The 22764-nt window shown below is 39.4% G+C and overlaps 1 protein-coding gene across 2 annotated transcripts in view; it reads right to left on the bottom strand.

Annotated features, from left to right (window-relative positions):
* The window catches only part of CNTN1 (contactin 1), a 1190489-nt gene that overhangs the window by 352542 nt on the left and 815183 nt on the right, over positions 1-22764 (bottom strand). For both annotated transcript variants that reach the window (XM_044087442.1, XM_044087443.1), the window contains one exon: positions 19511-19635. In XM_044087442.1, coding sequence (XP_043943377.1) covers positions 19511-19635 — 125 coding nt within the window. The remainder of the gene's footprint in view (positions 1-19510; positions 19636-22764) is intronic.

Raw genomic sequence — 22764 nt, 5'->3', positions numbered from 1 at the left:
ATGTAGCTGCATGCTGGAAGAGAATGCCAGAAACCTGAGAGAGAAGTGTGATGGATAAATACAGAGCAGATTTATATTAACATCTTTGGCACACCTGTGCCGAATACCTGGAATATCTGGACAAAAGAGAATCAAGTTGGACAGTTTCCTTGTACTGAGAGGGTGACGTCCGCCACCTCAATACGATACCATTCTTTTTATATGCCAGTTCTGTGAAGGAAAACAAAATCAAAAATACAAAATATTGCATCAGAACTGAAGTCACCATAAGGGACACCACCTTTGTTTTGTGGAATGCAAAAATGATTAATTATATCACTGAGTGCTTGGGAAGTCTTGAGTAAAGTTTTTCTAGGTCTAGTAATTAAGGTGGCACCAGAACAGTCTTGTTTCAGGTAAAGGCCTGAATAAGTATGAAGATAATATATTTTCTAGTTACGGCACTTCTAATGCACACAGTTCGGGGCATTTTGAAATCTAACAAAGATCAACTAAGTCTCTTTCCAAAGGGGCACTGAAGCAGAAAACAGACAATCTGCAAACAGAAAACTCATTCAACAGTTGAAGTGAACAAATGCAGATGAAAGTACAAAAATAATTAGTTCATTTAAGAAAATAATTTAAACAAATGCTAGTTTTCAGACTTCAGGAACAAGCTGCTATGCATTTTATTAGTCATTAAAAAAATTACACTCTCTCTGTGTCTCTCTGCCTTTCCCTCAATCTGATAAACCACAGCCAACTCTTACAGTGACCTTTTGGGCAGCTACCACTATCCCCAGACTTTTCAAGGCAAAGGGGGGAACAGAAGTAAGTTACAGTTTTAAACAGATTTAGATGCACCTACATAAAAAATGTGATAAATTAAATAACCTAATGAACCCAAATCAAAGAGGAAAAAAAAAAAACGCAGTATATCAGTGTCGCCATTCATAATGAAGGGAAGAGGGACACGTCAGGGCAAGGACAACCAAAATGAGAAATGGTTAGGCATCTGAGCCCCACAGCAACATGGGTAAGATCAGCTCAGGTCAGGTCAACAGCAAAAGATGTCTGTTGGGACATTCCAACTCAGATGAAGGATTTCTTCTTGTGCCGATTCTCAGAAGTTGCTCATTCACATTGGAACAAAACAATTATTTCCCCAAGAATGCTGTTTACTTTTTGGGGGGAACTTTCTCACTTTTCCAAAGTTGGTAGTATACATAAGTTCGGAAGTGGAAGGTTTAACCCAACAAAGGTAGTGCTTGGTGGCTTGCCTTGCATGTTTCAAGCTTTCTCATTAGTTTAAATACAGCAGGCAGCTTTTATGGATTGCTAATCAAATAAAATCATCCTAGGCAATTGGTTTCACTTTTCCAAAGTAGAAATGCTGCCCCGGCTACTGTATTCAGCATGCTGTGTGCTACTGTATTCAGCATGCCGTGTGCTACTGTATTCAGCATGCCGTGTGCTACTGTATTCAGCACGCCGTGTCATTTCTGTAATAATATCTCTCTATATCTTTACAAGAAAGGGTATCTTCAATTTGTTTTAAAATGAAAATGATAGATCCTCCTTTTTTACACTTTACCAAATCTTTATTAATATTGGTGCCTTTGTAATTTAACATGCTTATGGTTAGGCATGTTTGTTTTTTTTTTGCTAGTACAAACTAAATGTATAGTCTAATAATGTGACCAAGACCAGTGAGCACATAATTAGGGTTTAATCAGTCTGCATGTCTTTATGTGTTTGCATGAGATTTTGCTGGATGTTCTGATTTCCTACAACATGTGAAAAATGTACTGGCAGGTCAACTGGTAAGCTTCTAAATAGCCTATGATTGTGCATACAGTGCATTGGTGACAGAGACAGTGTACCATGGTAGAATTGAGCATCCACTGTGGTTACAATGAGTGTATACTATGGTGGAGTCGAATGTTCACTGTGGTTACAGTAAGTATGTACCATGGTGGAGTCGAATGCCCACTGTGGTTACAGTAAGTGTGCCCCATGGTAGTGTTGAATGTCCACTGTGGTTACAGTGAGTGTGCACCATGGTCGAGTCGAGTGTCCACTGTGGTTATGGTGGAATGTCCACTGTGGTTACAGTGAGTGTGCACCATGGTCGAGTCGAGTGTCCACTGTGGTTACAGTAAATGTGCACCATGGTGGAGTCAAGTGTCCACAGTGGTTACAGTGAGTGTGCACCACGACATCCCACTTAGTATTACTATCTCTGCCTTATACTCACTTTACTGCCAAACTAAGCTCCATCTTTTTATCTCTGAAGAGACTAAAGGACATATCATAAAAATAATGAAATGCAATAAATTTAGAAAGAATCAAATTACAGTCCTACTCTGTTAACCCAAAAAACATGCATAGATTAGCTGTGAAATCAAAAAAACTTAACCAATGTTAAACATATAAGGGAAATTGTTGATGAAACTAAAAATAAAACTAAAATTGTAACAGATTTAGAAGATATTCTTGAGACTTTCAGAAAACATCACAAAATAATAAATAACACAAATCCAAATATTAATAACAACGTCCCAAAAGATCACTTCTTAAATGAGAACATAGGCAACAGACTATCAATAGAGCAGAATACCAAACTTCTCATACCAATAACATTAAGTGAACTAAAAGAGAGGATTCAAAGCCTTAAGAACAATAAAGCACCAGGATTAGATGGATTAATAGGAGGAATTTATAAAGTACTCACAGACCATATATTAAAGATACTTTTACAAGCTTTTGAGGAATTCAGAAAAAAGACAAGTTCCTTCTTTTCCTGGAAATATGCCATGATTTCCCCTATCCTAAAATAGGACAAAGACCCCAAAATAGTAACTTCGTATCATCCCATTTCACTATTAAATGTGGACTATACCATTTTTACATCAATATTAGCTAACAGATTAAATCAACTGATGCCTACCATAACAGGTGATGATCAAACAGGCATCAGCCTAAATAGAAGAGTAAAGACAATGTTATCAGGCTTCTTTCCTTAGTAGATCATGCTAACAGGAAAAAAAAGAACTATCAATTATTAGCCTAGACTTAAACAAGGCTTCTGACTCTATAAATTGGTCCTATTTATTTAAAGTATTAGAAGTATATAACTTCTCCCCTGACTTTATCAATATAATTAACAGATTATATGTTAACGCAATATCATACATCAAAATTGGTGCTTTTTTATCAGGTCTGCTCAGCATCCTAAAAGGCACTAAACAAGGCTGCCCACTCTCCCCCTTATTATTTGCCCTATCAGTAGAACCTCCAGTTAACTTCATAAGAGCAAATTCTAATATAAGGGATTTTCTGTTAGTCCAAGCTACATTTCAAAAATACAACTTGTTGTGGATGATGTCATGTTAACAACTGGAAATATAGATTCCTCTGTAGATCATATAACAAAATCCCTGCAAGTTTTGAAGAGGTTTCATGCCTAAGCTTTGATCACATCAAAACAGAAACATTATTAATAAATAAAAAAGTAAACACTTTACTAAGAAAACACAACAATTTTAACTGAGCAAATGACACCATTAAGTAATTAGGAATATACATAAAGTCAAACTAGAATAATACTTTGAAAACAAATTGCAAATATCTATTATTCACAGTTAAGGAATTTTTAAATAGATAGAAGAAAATGTATTTCACGATAGAAGAAAGACTGTCATTAATAAAAAATTATCATATTACCCAAAATTTTGTTCTACTTCCAAACTTTAATTGCCTCCCATCCAAAAAGTTAATGAAGCAACTAAATTCTATGTCAATAAATTTCCTATGGTTTCCTCAAAAGCCAAGAATCAGCCATGCTTGGCACTACAGAAGCTGGAAAGATGGGGAATAGCATTCCCAAATTTAGAACTTTATGCAGAATCGACCATACTTAATGTGATGAGCCAATGGTTAAACTTCAAATATAGTTCTAATTGGAAAAATCTCCATGTAAGTATTTTATTATCTGACATAAACACAAATAATGACAATAACATGTACTCAGAAAATAAAAAAAAATCTTCCTTGTTGTCAAATAACATTTCTACAATACCAATAAGAATAAAAACAATTCTCTTTTCACTAATTATATATTAGATAATTTTAAAAAAAGATAGTAAACAAAAATCATAAAACAAAAAGCTTAATATTTTTAATATTTCCCATAGCATACATAAAGAAATGTCTGGACTCTTTCAATGTATCTAAAATAAAAGTAATGGAAGAAAATGGCTTAGTTTTCTGGCACCAGTTTCTCTGCAATAATAATATTCATGAACCATGTTCTCTTATGGCCAGATATAATATAAAGCACAACTGGTTGAACATACAAATATTTAAAGAATACATAGTTAATGAATTCAAAATATGTCTTATCAGCAGCACAAATCTTTACCTAAAATTCTTTCTCTTCTTTGTGAAATAAACACTTTGCAAGTTAATAATATTCTATCATTGTCAAGTATCTATAAATCTTTAAGAACCAATATGCAAATCCTAGAGGACTCTTTATGGAATTTCATAGAGAGAATAAACAAATCAATTTTTCCAGACAGTGATAAAGAATTAGTACTTAGATCAATTAGTAGCACAACGTCATCCCCTTCTTGGAAAATATTCACTTGGAAATACATCCATAGGAGCTTTATTACCTCACATAAGATGGACTTGATATAAAAAAGTAATCTTAATAAATGCTGGAGATGTGAGGAAATACGTTGTGCAGATTGGGTACACATGTTTCTTACATGTAAAATAGTAACTCCATTCTGGATAGAGTTCAGAAATTTCATAAAAGCATTGTGGTCAGACAAGTGTGAAGTATCTGACTCATTTTCACTGTTCAGTGGACTGATACCAACACATATCCCTAAAATACAGGTGCACCTTTTTTGGTCCTTGCTTGCAATTGCAAGAAAAATCATTACGTCAAATTGGAAGTGTAAAAAAATCCTATCATTTACAGATTTTTTGCTATTAGCTAAACTTGTATGCAACAGAGAGTTGCAAACTATTTCAGAAAGAACTACCAAGATAACACATAAGAAATGAACTTGGTTGAAGCATGAAAAACTACTAGATAAAATGCAATCACAGTAATGACATTATGTCTGTTATGGACATTGTAAATAGTTATTGTTCCATGTTATGATGTCTTCAAGACATATATTGTGCATATTTATATATCATAATTCTTGTATTGTTTTATTTCATGAAAATCAATAAAATGTTTAAAAAAAGGAAAAGTAATGAAATTATGAATAAATTAATGATATTTTAACACATAAATTTAGCCATCGATATTATTATCATTTGCATGTTCCTGCTCATATGATGCACTTTCCTGTACAAGAAATATTTTTATTAATTACAGTGCTTAACAGACATGCAACTATACAAAATGTTTCTCTGGCAAAAATTAATAGGGAACGCCTGATGCCAGTATCTAGATATATACAGTAATGCAAACATCATGGTAAATGAGGAAGATAAAGCAAAAGTTGACAACTGGACAGCACACATAAGTGCAGTGAAATGTATAATGGAGTAACAGCTATGCAGTAAAATGTAGTTCATGCAATTCTAGCAAGCATACAAATGTGAAGCTAAAGCAAACATGGGCAATGAAATACATTACTAAATGCAGCGAGGAAAAGGGTATAAACCACAATGTAAATGAAGATGTCCTTCACGTGCGTACAGTCCAAAAACAGTTCACACAGGACAGCAAGAACAAGCATGCCTGCAGACAGAAAATGTCAACATGATCCAGCACATATAAGCAAAGAAGAACAAAAGATGGAAGGAAAAGTTGTATTGGTAATGATGGACAGGAATAATTCACTGTACAAGTGCTACACTTCCAGCCGAGGCATGACATCCTGAGCCATATTCTGTATGAAGTGCACTATTCTTATTCTTACCGGCCAAGACCTCTTTGAATACTTTTTTGGACTATATTGGTGGTCTCCTGCCTACCAGTCATCATTCCTCTCTTGTATCATTGGCCCAGTAGTCTCCTGCCTACTAGTCAACATTCCTCTCTTGTATCATTGGCCCAGTGATCTCCTGCCTACTAGTCAACATTCCTCTCTTGTATCATTGGCCCAGTGGTCTCCTGCCTACCAGTCATCATTCCTCTCTTGTATCATTGGCCCAGTGGTCTCCTGCCTACTAGTCAATATTCCTCTCTTGTATCATTGGCCCAGTGATCTCCTGCCTACTAGTCAACATTCCTCTCTTGTATCATTGGCCCAGTGGTCTCCTGCCTACCAGTCAACATTCCTCTCTTGTATCATTGGCCCATTTGTTCTTTTTAACTGGAGAAATGGGTGACAGCTGACCAAGAGGAGATCAGTCAGTCAGCCACCAGGAAGTTTTCTAACATCCTGCACATGCCCAGTGAGCATTGCCCTTAAGGGCTTGCAATGGGCATATCTCTAGGGAACTAGTCACTCACTTCTGTGAGTGAAGTAAGCCAGCAAATCATCATCACTTCCTCAGACAAGGATATTGTTTACACTTCTTTAGCCTCCACCAGGGAAATCAATGCACTATCTGTGTCCAGGGCACATGCCTGCCCCCTCTCCCCTGAGAAAGAGGTGAGTGAGAATGGCTGCTTTACTCCTCTCACTTCGACACCATCTCCAGTAGGTACCTGAGCTGCTCATCTCATGACTGCTACTTGTCCAGTAGGTACCTGAGCTGCTCATCTCATGACTGCTACTTGTTCAGTAGGTACCTGAGCTGCTCATCTCATGACTGCTACTTGGGTCATAGTCAAGTTTTTATTCCTCTACAACAACAGAGCTGGCACCTCCCCAAACACTACTGGGTCACTATGGCAATGTTTGACACCATAGGTAGCACATGCCCCCATGAACTGGACACTAGGTTGGACAATCCCACTAAAGTACAAAAGTATATGTCTGTCTGTATTCTCTCCAATAGCAGATTCTGTTTACTATGTATAATACTTCAGACATGGCCAGTCTCCTTTGGTGAAGGGATTTTCATGAATCCTCACTTGCATGCAGTGGCATATGAAAGACAACAGAGCATTCTCTAACATCTAAGGGATGACAAACTACTATGTAAGCATCACATAAGGCACTAGGTCTTCAGTGCTGATGGGTACAACAGACTGTATGAATATGTGCCGCAGCAGGTACTCAGGAGCTGACGTACAGGAAAATGAAACAGTTCTGCTATGTTAACTGACAACTTGTAAATACTGGCGATGGTATCACCAAGAACGTGCCCAATGAATACTATGAATAGGATAGCCTACTATGCCATGTTTCGCAGATGAATGAACTCTAAGTGGAATTCTGCAGAGCATTCTATCTTACTGAGACATTGTATATGCATATGTTGAATGTTGCACCACCAAAAACAGTGACTACTAGTGGTATAGAAAATGGCTGTGCATAACTACTGAGAGATGGTGTGTTTTCATTTGGAATTCCACAATTATTTTGGACAGTTTTCCCCCCAGCCTGCTAATAATCACCCCTCCCTATTCAGCCCATCCTCACATGGGCTAGTGTTGACCAGGAGAGGCCATCATGTAATCAGCCATCAGAGGCTATTTGGATTTTGACTGTTTCATCAATATCCCTGCTCCCACAAGTGACATCCTATGGTTGGACATGCAGTGAGCATCAGTGTTGTTTCCCATGTCACTTCCATATCGGATTCATGTGAGCAGGACCCACTACCCACTTACAAGGGACACTGATTGGTGGTTTCCCAAGACTCCATTGGGGAAACCCAGCCAACTCACAAATGTCACTGGGCATGTTCGGTTTTTCTCCCTAGGATGGGCATGTTCAGCCCTCCCTGCTTTAACATCAAGCACCTAAGCTACTATGTAAAATTGGGTGATCTGAGCTGTAGTCAGTGATTTGTCCCTCTAAGGCACCTGTGCAGGTGGGTATCCCAAAATTGGTGCAGCCCACTCACTACAACCTAGCAAAATGTCCCTCAACTCATCTCCACCATTGCTAGACCAAGGAGATATAAGCCAAATTGAAATGCCAGGCTTGCTAGCACATAAAGTAAGGGAACATACTTACATTCTCTATGGGTTGTTCAGGTACATGATGTTTCATGAGGTATGTCGTTATGTACAGTGTAGATTTCTGCAGGGATATGTCTGGCCTGTATCATGCTATACAGCATGTACCCACAATGCTGGGTGACAGAAAGGTAGTACCTGATTAGCATGACATAGGCATTGGGTGACAGAAGTACACAGCATAATGCCAAAGGGGTACTATGAAACTAATATACTGTGACCCACACAGAAGCATGTTGACATTATTTGTTGGACCTGTGCACTGCATAACTGTGTCACATGTTGGTACAGTACCTGTGCACTGCAGAACTGTGTCACATTGGTACAGTATATACAATATGTATTTTACTGATATACTATACAGAAATATTCACAAAATAAAATGATAAACTTTGCATGTGTCAATGTGCTGGCAACCTGCAGAATGTCATAAGCTATGAAGCATATATTCTATATGAAGTTTATTGAGATAGGCCACCTATACAAACAAAAAGGGATGCAGTGACATCATTACGTGTACAGCCCACTCACACTCCATGCAACATCAAATAGTCAGTGTGCTTCTTGCAAATGTCCAGCAAAGATTAAACATCATGTTACTGTACTGAGGAAGTAGAAATGGCCATGCCTGACTGTTTTGGAGTCACCAAGGCAAGAACTTGCCTGCTACAGTGATCTGTGTTGTGGTCTGCATGTAATGACAGTTTACTGACATCTATTACTCTTTAGATGGCTAACAATTCTGGCTCCAAAAAAGATATGTTGAATTTACTCTGACTACATGTCTGCTAGTTAGCTAACATAAGCTTAATCTAAACTATAAGACCTAAATTCTTGGGAGATTATACTCTCAAAACATTGATGCTACTAAGGTTGCAAACATATACAAAATTCTTTTTTTTTTTTTTTTTGCAGGGGTTAAGTTCTCAGCATCTCTCAATGAGAGGGTATGCCTCTATACCCCCAGTCAATCAGTATATCAACTCTGCAGTTAGACAAACTTGGTAAGGAAGGGAAAATATTTAAATGAAAAGTAAAAAAGTAAACCTCTGTGTACCTCATCCACGCTTTCCTTTTTTGGGGAATATTCTCTCTCATTATCTTATTTTCTTAAGCTCTAAATTTTGAATGAAAAGTCTTGATATTGACAAATATTGTTATATATAATCTATGCATGCCGATGATACTGCACTGCATATGCATCTATGCATTAAAAAATATTCATATACAGCCCATGTGAATGTTACTTTTAATCAACAATTTCGACATGAATGAAACCGACTCTATAAATTATTAAACAATGCAAATTGTGTTTGTTTGTATAATAGAACTTTTCTCCCTGATCCCCTGCTGAAAAAGGGCACTGCTCATTCAGACTTTCCCAGTAAACAAATGCCAATAAATGAATAAATAATACATTAATTTATTCAGTAAAAGTATCCACTACAAAAAAACCTGCAACCTTCATATCTTGATAGTCCGATACTCTTAACAGGTCCTTCAAACTTGGCAGTAGCACACTCCATTTTGTATTAGCAATGATAGTGATACAATAAAACGTCAGTCCATAGAGGAATACTAGGCTAACTGTCCCAAAAGGCCAATTTAAGCCTAGCCAATGACCTGAGGTCAGACTCAACCCTTGTACTTTGCGTCTAGCATGTGAAGACCTTAACCATTATGCCAACCCCAATCATTAGGGAAAACCCACCTCTCATACAGTGAAAAAAAAAAATTGTAAGCCTGTTTCCTACCTTTCCTGTAATTAGTGTTCCAGATACAGATTTGCTGTATCCAGGAATGTCTGTAAGCTTCCGAGCTCCCCAAGCCTTTCTGTGTTGGAGGGAAGCCTTCTAGCTTATCAGTGGGAGTGGTAAGCATTAGGTAACCTGTCTACCACATAAGGAGTGGTTCTGGCCCAGAATTTGTAGTTATTGGCCATTTGGGCGGTCTTCCATCTCTCTCAACTTTCTGATTTGAAGGCCTGCATTTGCACTTGTTTCTGTCCTGTAACTCCTGGGCCCATCTCATTTGCTCACTCCAAGAAAAAAAAAATGTATCTGCTTTTACTGTATTTGTGTTTCTTCCTACTTTATTTTGCTTTTGCGTCATCTTAAAAGTACTCAGTTGTATTTATTATTGCTTGGTGTAACTCATTCTAAGCCATTTAGTTTAAGCACTTGGGCTTCAGACCAGTTGTTTTACATTAAGAAGGTTTGTGGTCTGCATTGTAGTGGCAGAATAGGTAGCTTACATCCTTCTAAGTTGGGAACTGCTGATTGAGGGCTCAGTGTCTGTTATTCTAAAAGTGTATTAATTCTGGTTTAAGCACTTGGGCTTCAGGCCAGTTATTTTACATTAAGAGGGTTTGTGGTCTGCACTCTTGTGGGAGGAGAGGCTGGACTCTGCCCTTCTGAGCTGGGAATTTCTGGTTAAAGGCTTATAGTGCCTGCATATCTGAACTGCTTCTTACTGAAATTGGTACACCTTGTTTGCTGTAGCATAGACTAGATCCAGGCCTGCTGAATCTAGCTTTGTTTGTATAACTTAAGCACTAATCCAGGCATTCTTTAAAGTATTCAATTGTATTTATTACTGCTTGGTAGTAACTTGATTAAAGTGTAGCTATCATTCTAAGTCTTTTGGATTACGCACTTGAGCTTCAGACCAGTTGTTTTACATTAGGAAGGTTTGTGGCCTGCACTGTGGTGGCAGGACAAGTAGCTTACATCCTTCTAAGTTGGGAACTGCTGATTGAGGGCTCAGTGTCTGTTATTTTAAAAGTGTATTAGTTCTGGTTTAAGCACTTGGGCTTCAGGCCAGTTATTTTACATTAAGATGGTTCGTGGTCTGCACTCTTGTGGGAGGAGAGGCTGGACTCTGCCCTTCTGAGCTGGGAATTTCTGGTTAAAGGCTTATAGTGCCTGCATATTTGAACTGTTTCTTACTGAAATTGGTACACCTTGTTTGCTGTAGCATAGACTAGATCCAGGCCTGCTGAATCTAGCTTTGTTTGTATGCTTGTTGTTTGTTTGCTTGTTATTTCCCTGAAACGCTAATTCTACCTAAAATGCGGCTTTTCAGTGCTTCTGTGGATCCCTAGAGATATCTGCATTGCTTACTGTACTTATTTCCTTGTTTCACTTGAAAGAAAGTTACTGTTTGTCATTTTTGCATTTAAGTTACCTGTAACACACTGCATTTAAGTTACCTGGCACTTGCTCACTAAAGCAATTATATAAGTATTATATAAGTCAGCACTAAAAAATTAAAAGCACTACACCCTCACAAACTCCCCTTGAGTACCTTGTTCCCCAGTGGCCCTTTTTTTCAATTATAAAGGAATTCCCAATACTACTCTAGCATGTCCAAAGGTCAGTTGTCAATCTCCTCTCTGGTCCAGCTGGTGAATCTGGGAATCTTGAGGCAATGTTACAACTGCCTCATGTACACAGACAACCCTCTCCTCCTCCCAACAAATTCCAACACATGCGAGAGATGCAACCATATAGCCAAACTGGAGGTTAAGCTCTCTCAACTCAGTACTGGCGTAACCAGTCAGGAGGAGAAGGAAACCACACTCACTGCAATTCCAGTCTCACATAGACCTACCACGACAGCAAACCAAACACATAAACACACAAAAACATACTCGGAGTCTCTAAATAAAAATCTGCCTAAGCAGCAGAGACCTCCAAAGCAGACACCCAAGCAACCACTACCCCAAAACAAAACACGTGCAACACATAGCTCACAAAGCCAGTGTGCCGAACAGTCACAGCCCTTAAGGCTAAACAACACACCTGATACACTTGTAATAGGTGACTCTATCATCAGGCACACTGACATCCCGCTCACCAGGCTGAACAAGGAGAAGGTCACGGTGAGCTGCTTGTCGGGTGCTAGGATCCGCCACATAACACAAGCACTCAGGTCACTCCAAGGCAAGTACAAATATGACTCAGTCATTGTCCATGCTGGTGTGAATGACCTGAGACGTACCTCCCTGGACTACATGAAAAGAGACATAGATGAGCTCTCTGAGCATGTAGCCCAGGCTGGTATGACCCTGACCTTGAGTAGCATCTTACTCTCACCAAGAATGATGCCACAATATGAAGACAGGATGATCAATTTCAACAACTGGCTTAAGTATTGGTGTCATTCAAAGGGGATCCAATGTCTGTCAACCTGGGATGACATGCTCGACAAGCCACGATGCTTCGCTAAGGACGGCTTGCACCTGTCACCCCTGGGCTTTCAGATATTGGCAAAGGCTCTTGCTACCCCCATAGTGCCTTTTTTAGGCAAGGCTCAAAAGACAAACCCACCTCCATAGGTATCACAAGGGATAAGAAACTAAGAGTAATGCTACTCAACGCCAGAAGTCTAAACCTCAAGATGCATGCACTCGAAACTCTCCTTAGCATGGAGAATATCGATATCTGTGCAGTAACAGAAACCTGGTTCAAGGCTCCCGAGAGCACCCCAGCACTACCAGGTTATACCTCATACCATGCTTTTTGGCCCCAAAACTTGGACCGAACCACAAAAGGAGGGGGAGTATCAATATTCATCAAAGATACCCACACCTCCAGGTTGGTGGCACAGCACAAAGCATCAGAGACTATCCATGTGCAACTAACAGTGGGTAAAACTGCCTTCCAGTTTATAGCCTGCTACAGACCACCCTCCCAAACCCAGGAACCCCACTCAGCCTTCCTGAGAACACTGGAAAATATGAAGGTCTCTCCGAACACCATTATATTGGGTGACTTCAACTACCCAAACATAGACTGGGAGCATTACTCTAGATCCAACACCCTAGCCCAAAGGTTCCTAGAATTTATAAACTCAAATGCTATGGAACAACCTGTTACCACTCCCACAAGAGGGGAAAACATACTGGACCTGATCATCACCAACATGGGGACTCTATGCTCCAGACCAGAAGTGTATCCCTCATTGGTAAGATCAGACCATAAACTAATCTCACTGGATATTCACATCCCAACTCCACCCCCTGCCCTGAAAACCACAGTGAAAAACTTCTCTAAAGCAAATTTCACACTCCTCAAAACCAAGGTGGAATACTTCAAAGCCCCCAGGCCTGTGGAAAATATGGCCCAGACTGCAGAATCTTTTATAAACGCATTCTATGAACACCTTCAGGAATGCATGGATCATGCAATCCCAAATAAAACCAAGTCCCAATCCTCCAAAGGCAGATGTCCTGTCTGGTGGACCCCAGCCATAAACAAACTATACAACAGAAGGAGGAAACTACTACATGATAGAGCAAAATCCCAAAAAGGGAAGGCATCTCTGATCAGTATTAGCAAAAAACTATGGGCACTCATAAAATCATCTAAGGCCAGCTTCGAGAGAAATATTGCACAGGACACTAAGGATAATCACAAGGCTTTCTTTAGTTATGTTAGGAACCTGGGTGGGAATTCCCAGATGTGCTCAGAATTAGTCCAAAATGACACAAAATACATCAAACCCACAGACATTGCCAACATCCTAGCTGACAGGTTCAGCGCAAACTCCCCCCCCCCACCAAAAGGGCAAATATCTATCCCAGCAGAGTGCTGCCCCCCTGACATCTCAGATGCTCAGGTAAGAGCTGCCCTCTCCAAAGCAAAAAACACAGCATCAATGGGACCAGACGGTGTCCCAGGCTGCGTTCTACATGAACTCCAAGAAGAGCTAAACCCAAACATAAAACTACTGTTCAATCTCAGCCTTACTACAGGATATGTACCCAATGAGTGGCGTACAGCAACAGTGGTCCCTCTCCACAAAGGTGGTGCCTCAATGGATCCTGGAATCTATCGTTCCTTAAGCCTGACTAGCTTGGTCTGCAAAGCTATGGAAAGGATCATCATGGACCTCATAAATAATGATATTGGGGACCTACAGACACTGGATCCTACCTAGTTTGGCTTTGTTAAGGGCAGATTCTGCCTCTTAAACCTGGTTGATTTCTTTGAAACAGTCACCAAGGCCATTGACGAGGGGAAGGTGGTCCACACAGCCTACCTGGACTCACAAAAGCCTTCGATACAATACCCCACTCAGGCATTATAGATAAGCTCACCAGCTTAAATATAAACCCCTATGTCACTAGATGGGTTGCAAACTGGCTCAAGGACAGAACCCACATTGTTAGAATTGCTGGAGCCATGTCAGACTCCAAACCAGTTACAAGTGGCATCCCACAAGGCTCAGTCCTGGGACCTCTCTTGTATGGTATATATTTCTCGGAGGTACAGGCCAACATGGAAGGACTGTGGCTGACCAAGTTTGCAGATGACTGCAAACTGGGCGCCATAATCGACACTCCAGCCGACACAAGCATCCACCAAAAGGGCCTCATAGAAACAGACAACTGGTGCCAGAGCCATGGCCTCAAGCTAAATGCCAAAACGTGTATAGTCATCCCCTTTGGCAAAAACAAAGTGCCCACAAATTACCACATAGGTGGTAATCCATTAAGTACAGAAGAAGTAATTAGGGACCTGGGGACCCAAGTTGATAGCAATCTCTTATTTGACAACCACGTGGCCAAAGTGGTTAGAAAAACATTTTATATAGCCCACCTAATCATGAAGGGATTCACATCTAGATCAGGGGAGGTCATCGTGCCTCTTTACTCAACCCTCATCAGGCCCATAATTGAGTACAATGCCCCTTTTGGGATGTACCTTACCAGACACCTGCAGCAACTGGAAAGACCCCAAAAGTGCCTCACCAAGAGGATCAAAGGGCTCAAACAGATGCCATATGCTGCCCGGTTAAAGAAACTCCAGCTCTACTCAGTGGCATACCGCCTGCTCAGAGGTGATCTGTGCCTGACGTATAAAGCCATGTCCAACCCAGAATTAATGGACATGCTGCACCTCAGAAAATCCAAATCCCATTGAGCTACGCACTCGAGAAACTTGAACCTCAGCACTGAAATAAATAGGACATGCTGGTGGGACAGATTCATAACCCAGAGGCTCCCTTCACTCTGGAATAAAATCCCAGTCCAGGTTAGGCAGAGTCCCTCATTGACTCTCTTCAAGAGGAATCTTGATGAGTGGATGGGAGATCGTAGGTTTATCCCGGGTATCACATCTGTGTCACTGTTAGACAGAGGCACAGTATACTAACCTCGAAAAAGGGCATAGCAAAATTAATTTAAAATGGGTGGTGAAAGCCAAACACACTCTGGCTAGGCTTATAAATTCTGGTTTAGCAAAAGATTTGGCTAATTTGGAACAACAATTGATCAAGAGAAAAACAGACAAATTTAATCGAGACTTGTCGGACTATGACAAAGGCAAACCATTTGTTACATCTAAGAATGTTAGGTTCACAGACAGAGCTAGCAAAAACAATCAGGGTAGAAAAAGGCCTAGATCAATATTAAGAAGGACAGAATCTTCCTTTAGCATTATGTCAGAGGACGAAACTTCCTCTGCTACAGACTATGATGTCCCTTCACACCAGGGGTCTCCTGCTGCTAAGAGAAAACAGTCTGACCCTTTAGACACAAGACATGCAGTGGGGGCAGAAAGCATAGAAACAGAAACAGGAACATTCAGTTTACAGGTTCTATTACAACAGATTGTGAAATAGTGAATAATGTACATAATATTTCATCTTTTGAATTATCACCTGTACATAATCAAGTACTTAATAAAGGTCTTAATTTTGTCCCCACTTCACCTGTTTCTGAATTCAGTTTGCTAAATGATGTTAATGATTTTTGCAGATTGCTTAATCTTAAAATACTTTTTTCAGACCATGATTCTACTCAAAGATCTACCGGTTTCAAATTTGGCAAATCAGATTTTGTACCACCTATGCATAAACATGTTTCTATTTTTAAGGAATGTGTCATTAAAGACTTACATTTTTCCACTAGATACCAACCTATCACCAATAATCTTACCCAAGCAGAGAGATATGCATTAACTGAGCTTCAACTCAATCATGACATTGTCATTACTCCAGCTGACAAGGGGGGTGGTGTAGTTGTCATGGATCACAGCAGATATAAGGATGAGGCTTATAGACAGCTGTCAGATGCCCGTTTTTATATTAAGATGGTTGTGGATCCTATACCTAACTTTAAGGCACAGATAGACTCTTTCTTGGATTTAGTGACAGAAGAAGGTATTATTAGCAGACAGGTTTGCAAACAACTTAAAGTGGTTGAACCTATGCCCCAATATTTATATCTTCTTCCTAAAATCCATAAACAGCCTACTAACCCCCCAGGTAGACTCATAGTTTCTGGGAGAGGTTCTCTTATGGAACCACTTTCCGCTTTCCTCATGTACTATTTGAAACCGCTTTTGTCTTATGTTAGATCAAGGATACAAGACACCACAGAATTTCTTAATATTATTCAGGATTCACAATTGGAAGCGGATTGGTGGTTATGTACTTTACATCTGTCATCTCTTTACACAAGCATCCCTCACGAGGCCGGTATAGCTGCAAGCTCTTATTGGTTGAGCAAATCTGAACTATATTCCACTGGTTTCAACAATTTTCTTGTTAAACTTACTGAGTATGTGCTGTGCAAAAACATTTTTTATTTTGATGGACAACCTTATTGGCAGATCAAAGGTACGGCAATGGGGGCTTCTTTTGCTCACATATATGCTGACCTATTTATGGGATTTTCTGAGCAATCATTTATTTATGATGTATATCATAATTTGCATATTAATGACTTGGACATCTGGAGAAGGTATCTAGATGATTGTTGGATGGTGTGGCGTGGGGATAAGGACCATGTGTTTGATTTTGTTAGGTATCTCAACAACAATCCTTTTGTGTGGGCATGTGTGTGCCTGTTTGCATCTGAATGAATGGGTGCATACACATATGGTGAATTAAGTACACATATTGATTCTTACTTGAAAACCAGTATCAGTTGTGCTACACATGTGTCATGCAGTTTGTTGCACTGTGTGCCCTTGCTCTACAGTATAGTTCCCCAGCACTACATATTCCTTACTATGTGCAATGTAGTAACCAATGCGATGCTCATCTGTAATGGACGAACAACTCACAGCGTCTCCAGTGCTGCTCTATACATGCAAAAGTCCTCTCCTTTGACCAGTACTCCACTTTATTGTAATAAAACAGTAAAAACAGAGCCCAAATAAAATTAAGCTCTTTTTGTTTAGCACCATGGCTAAACTTCCTCAGATATAACACATAGTTAAAATCCATTCTTTTAAGTGGGCAGTGGTTCTTAATTGGTGCCTTAAAATTTAAAATTAAACACAGACTTAACTGAAATTCCAGGTCGGTGATATATGTGGCCCAATGTCAAACTTGCCCAGCCTTTTACATTGGCAAGACAGACCGTAAACTGAGATTACATGTGTATGAGCACATATATAGTATCAATAAAAACAAGGAGGAAAACACCCTAGTTCATCACTGTATTGAATGTCCATCTCATAAATTTAAATTTAGGGCTATTGATTATGTTCCCATGGACATATGAGGTGGTCCCATCTCTCTTCTCTTAGGGAAACTTGAAATAATGTGGCAGCTAAGAGTAAATGCTACCTGTCCTCCAGGTTTGAATGACGTTGGTTCCTTAGCTTGTGTCCTGAAATTGAAAAGTCTGGAGAAGTGATTATGATACAGGTAGGATAGTTTGCTCCCGAGTCTTTATCAATCTTAGCTGTTAGGTTCATGAAATTGGTAACTCCTACTTTAGGCTAGTCTAGTTATTTTATTTTATGTATTGCTAGTATGGTCATATACAGTGTATTTTCAAGCAACATATATATATATATTTCTATACAATTTTTATAAACTTGTTTTGCGTATTTTGCACATTTCGTTATAAATACATAAAAATAACATTTCATATACACAAGACTGAGTGCTACACAGTTGATTAGATTTGTTTCATTTTATGTTTATAGTGTTTTAAAAGTTAATTGGTTTTGATCACATGCTTAATTGAACTTATTATGCATTGACTTAAAAGAATGGATTTTAACTATGTCTTATATTTGAAGAAGTTTAACCAAGGTGCTAAACGCAAAGTGCTTAATTTTATTTGGGTTCTATTTTTACTGTTTTATTACAATAAAGCAGAGTATTGGTCAACCGAGAAGACTTTTATTTTTCAGAGTTTGTGTTTTCATCTTCACTACTGTGTCTGCTCTATACACACCTCATAGTGACTAAAGTGCTGTCTTGTACACATCTCATAGTGTCCCCAGTGCTGCTCTGTATACACCTAATAGTATCTCCAGTGCTGCTGTGTACACAGCTCATTGTCTCCCCAGTGCTGCCCTGTACACACCTCATGGTATCTCCAGTGCTGCTCTGTACACACCTGATTGTGTCCACAGTGCTGCTCTGTATACATCTCATAGTGTCTCCAGTGCTGCTCTGTACACACCTTATTGTGTCCAGTGCTGTTCTGTACATACCTCGTAGTGTTCCCAGTACTGCTCTGTACAAACCTCATACTGTCTCCAGTGCTGCTCTGTACACACCTTACTGTGTTCTCAGTGTTGCTCTGTACACATCTCATAGTGTCTCCAGTGCTGCTCTGTACACACCTTATTGTGTTCTCAGTGCTGCTCTGTACACATCTCATAGTGTCTCCAGTGCTGCTCTGTACACATCTTATTGTGTCCTCAGTGCTGCTCTGTACAAACCTCATAGTCTCTCCAGTGCTGATCTGTATACACTTTATTGTGTCCTCAGTGCTGCTCTGTACACACCTTATGGTATCTCCAGTGCTGCTCTACACACACCTCATAGTGCCCCCAGTGCTGTTCTGTACACACCTCATAGTGTCTTCAGTGCTGCTCTGTACACACCTTATTGTGTCCTCAGTGCTGCTCTGTATACACCTTATTGTGTCCTAAGTGCTGCTCTATACACACCTCATAGTGTCCCAGTGCTGCTCTGTACACACCTCATAGTGTCCCAGTGCTGCTCTGTACAAACCTCATAGTGTCCCAGTGCTGCTCTGTACCCATCTCATAGTGTCCTCAGTGCTGCTCTGTACACGCCTTATTGTGTTCTCAGTGCTGCTCTGTACACACCTCATAGTGTCCCTGTGCTGCTCTGTACCTACCTCATAGTGTCCCAGTGCTGCTCTGTACAAACCTCATAGTGTTCCTGTGCTGCTCTGTACCTACCTCATAGTGTCCCAGTGCTGCTCTGTACAAACTTATTGTGTCCTCAGTGCTGCTCTGTACACACCCCGTGGTATCTCCACTGCTGATCTGTACACACATCAACAGTGTAGCCTGTTCCAGAGAATGGGATTTATTTGAGAATCATATTGGTCTTCCCAACATATCCTATTTATGTCACAATCAAAATGGACATTAAAATAACACAGTGACCATACGACTGTTAAATTTTAAGTAATACCTGTCTTCCATTTTTCCACCATGTGACAGAGGGCTCAGGAATTCCCTTCGCTATACACGTCCACACCAGTTCACTTCCTATGTCTCTTTCAGTGTTATTGATATGCTGAACCCACTCTGGAAATGCTGCAATAAAGAAAATGAACAAGTATTCAGAATGCATATTTTATATTGTTTCTTTATTCATAACATATGAACAAAAATTAAAAAGGCACGGCTAATGGATTGGAGTGCTGCTTTAATATATAGGAAACGTAAATAACATATAGTCTGCATCATTTATACATTAATAAGTGTATGCAGATGGGTGTCTAACAAGTTTTTAGCCCCTACAGATGCTGTGCAACCAGAGACTCATGTTAAACATCTGATGTTTTACTTTATAGACTTAACCTGCCTGTTTTATTATCACATCATCTATGTAAAATATATACCATAGTTTCTGATTACTGTGATAAATAAAGTAATTTTTCTACTGTGAAGATTCAGTTCTTCTTGGTTTTGATAGTGGTGTTTTCCTGGCCATTATGCACTGGTTCCTCAAGGCAGGAAAAAAAGATATGTGTACCACTTACTATGATCAGTATGTTTATAATGTTAAGAAGAAGAACATGTATTATTTAGCAGTATATTTGTATTTAGAACTGTACAGTACATCATTGAAGTACAGAGTTCATTGAATTTGCTGATTATATTCACAAGGAAGAAATTCTTGTAAGAATATACACTGAACAATCTTGACTCTCCTTAAGAAGAACATTGTGAGCAGGACCACTATGCCAGAATCATATTCTGCAACAAAGCACAGCAATCATACCTCTCAACTTTCCTGATTTTCACAGTATGTCCAGATTTTTGGCTCAAATTTTTGAACTGTTGCTCATAAAATTGTGTTTTTCTAGCAAATCACTGGCAAATCTTTGAAGATTGACATCAGAAAATAATGGCAGACATTTGAGTTTCAGACTTTATAGCCTTCTGAAAATTCATGCCATTGCAAAACCTGTTAGTTTATCAAATTTCTTAGTTTGTAAGAGCAATATTTAAAAAGTGACCCTATTTTTGGGCCTATGTGATCCTATTATTTGTAGCTTTGTCCAGATTTCTTGCTTTAAGAGGTTAAGAGGTATGATGATATTTAGAATACAGGGTTCTTACCAGACCACTAGAATGTGCATGTAACCTGCCAATAGCAAAATGGATGATCTAAACTCAACAAACCTACTGAAATGTATGTATCAGTAGTGACAATGCCAGATGTGTGGGGCTACCAACTACTAAATTATACAACAACTGGTAAAAGAGAAACTCAATGAATAATTAGAAAAGGGTAAAAAATTATTCACCTAACTGTGATTTCATAATACAACAATAATATAAAAGCATCTAGGTCTGCTGTATTAAGGAAATTGTGACTTGCAAGTTAGCATGCCACCAACTATCACTAACCAAATGGTAGGCGCACCTTTTGATTTTGTAGTTGCGTATCTGACTATGTTTCAGTTAATGCATTGTTGAGAGAAAGACATAAATGAAGGGAGAGAAAAGGAATGAAGAGCGGAATAAAGAGACTGTTAAAAGGACATTCCATCACTTCTTCTAACTGCTTGTTTACTATCGAGACAGGGTACCATTTTATGTGGTACACACCCAAAAGCTCTGTATACTAAATTCTAACAAGTGGCAGATACACAGACACTATTTAACACCGGCTGCCAGTGTTTGAATGTGGTAGGGCGACTATCACCTACTTACTCGTTACAGGTCACAAGGAACTAGTGCAGTTATGTATGAGATTTCTCAGTATCATCAAATCTTCCCAGTTCTTATTGAGTAACACTGCATCTGGAGGTATAGACAATGTAGCAGAGGTGCTACACAATTTCTGTGGACAAAGTGGCAGAACTGTCAATCACTATAGACATGGTGGAGTGAAATATGTTATTTTATGTAATAATTAGTTTCTGCTGCCACATTCGCCATTTGATGATATTTAATAAAATATTTTTGCAGTAGCTGTTGTCAGTGAAATAGGTTGCCACTGCAAATTATAATTACTTCTCAGTAGATTGTAAATTTTAAGAAAGGCTAGAGCTGCAACAAACAATCTGCTTGTTGTACTGGAATGTATACAGGTTTACTTCAGAATTTATCCCGAGTTACATGCCATCAAAAATGACACTATGCCTTAGTCTCAATGAACAAAACCTAATTTTTGTGAACTATTTTTTTTTTTTTCAAAATATAATGTGTACATACTCTATGGTGCTCACAAAGGACAGCCTTCTGACATCAAATAAAATCACCACATAAGTTGTTTATTTGTAGGAGGTGCTTGGAGCTAAAGATGATATTCAAACTGAAAGCTACTGTTAATAAACTTATAAACAGAGACCTCTACACTCATCATGTACTCCCACACCCCTATAGGTAGACTTTTCTGTACTGACCATAGCTTGTTCATCATGGCTGCAAAACTCCGGAAATATTTACCAAGTAATTTAATGGAATTTTGTTTATACCCTACATTTTTTGCAAATAGTTCAAATTACATTTCCAAATATTTGGCAAATGCTCATGGTTCCTAAACTGTAGTACAATGTAAGTAAGCCTTGTCCTTGGAAATATTTCCATTCCTGTTAATGCAGATTACATGCTACCTTCAGAACATGTGAGCAGACCCCTTCTTCAACTTTTGTTTAACTTTTCTACCCATCTGAAGCCTACTCTACATACAGTATGTAGAACACAAAACCTGTAAGTAGTCACCTTCTGTTGCATAGTTTTTCTTGCATACATAAACAATGATGTATGTAGGCTGGTAGAGATGTGACATTCCAAACCACTTAGGTGTTAGATCACCTCAATGGAATCAGGGGTCTTCCAAGCACACTGCACGATGAGCTGGATGAGCTCATCGACAGGCAGGGTCACCCAAGAGGTAGAAGGCCGGGCGCAAAAAGCCTGCAGGAACACAGACTCCTCAGATGAAGGGTTGGGGGGCTTCCAGTCACCTCTCTGCTTTAGCATTTCCAAGATGTCTCCAAAGGAGACATCATAAGGAGGTGACCATGGGAATCCTTCACCATCATCATAATCTGTGTCTTCTGTTAAGAACACCTCGGTTGAGTCCATGTGCTTCCTCTTGCACATCTTCTTCCAAGGGGGCTCCTCAGTGGGGGTCTCTGAGGAGGACTCGGAAGAGCGAGTACCCTGAACAGGGGTATCCTGCAGCTTCTCTGTCCAGTGTCCTGG

The sequence above is a fragment of the Protopterus annectens genome, chromosome 11.part0, assembly GCF_019279795.1.
Source record: "Protopterus annectens isolate FY-2018-M chromosome 11.part0, PAN1.0, whole genome shotgun sequence".
NCBI classification, from domain to species: domain Eukaryota; kingdom Metazoa; phylum Chordata; order Ceratodontiformes; family Protopteridae; genus Protopterus; species Protopterus annectens.
The sequence above is the reverse complement of the archived record's forward strand: the minus strand, read 5'-3'. Positions and strand labels throughout refer to the sequence as shown.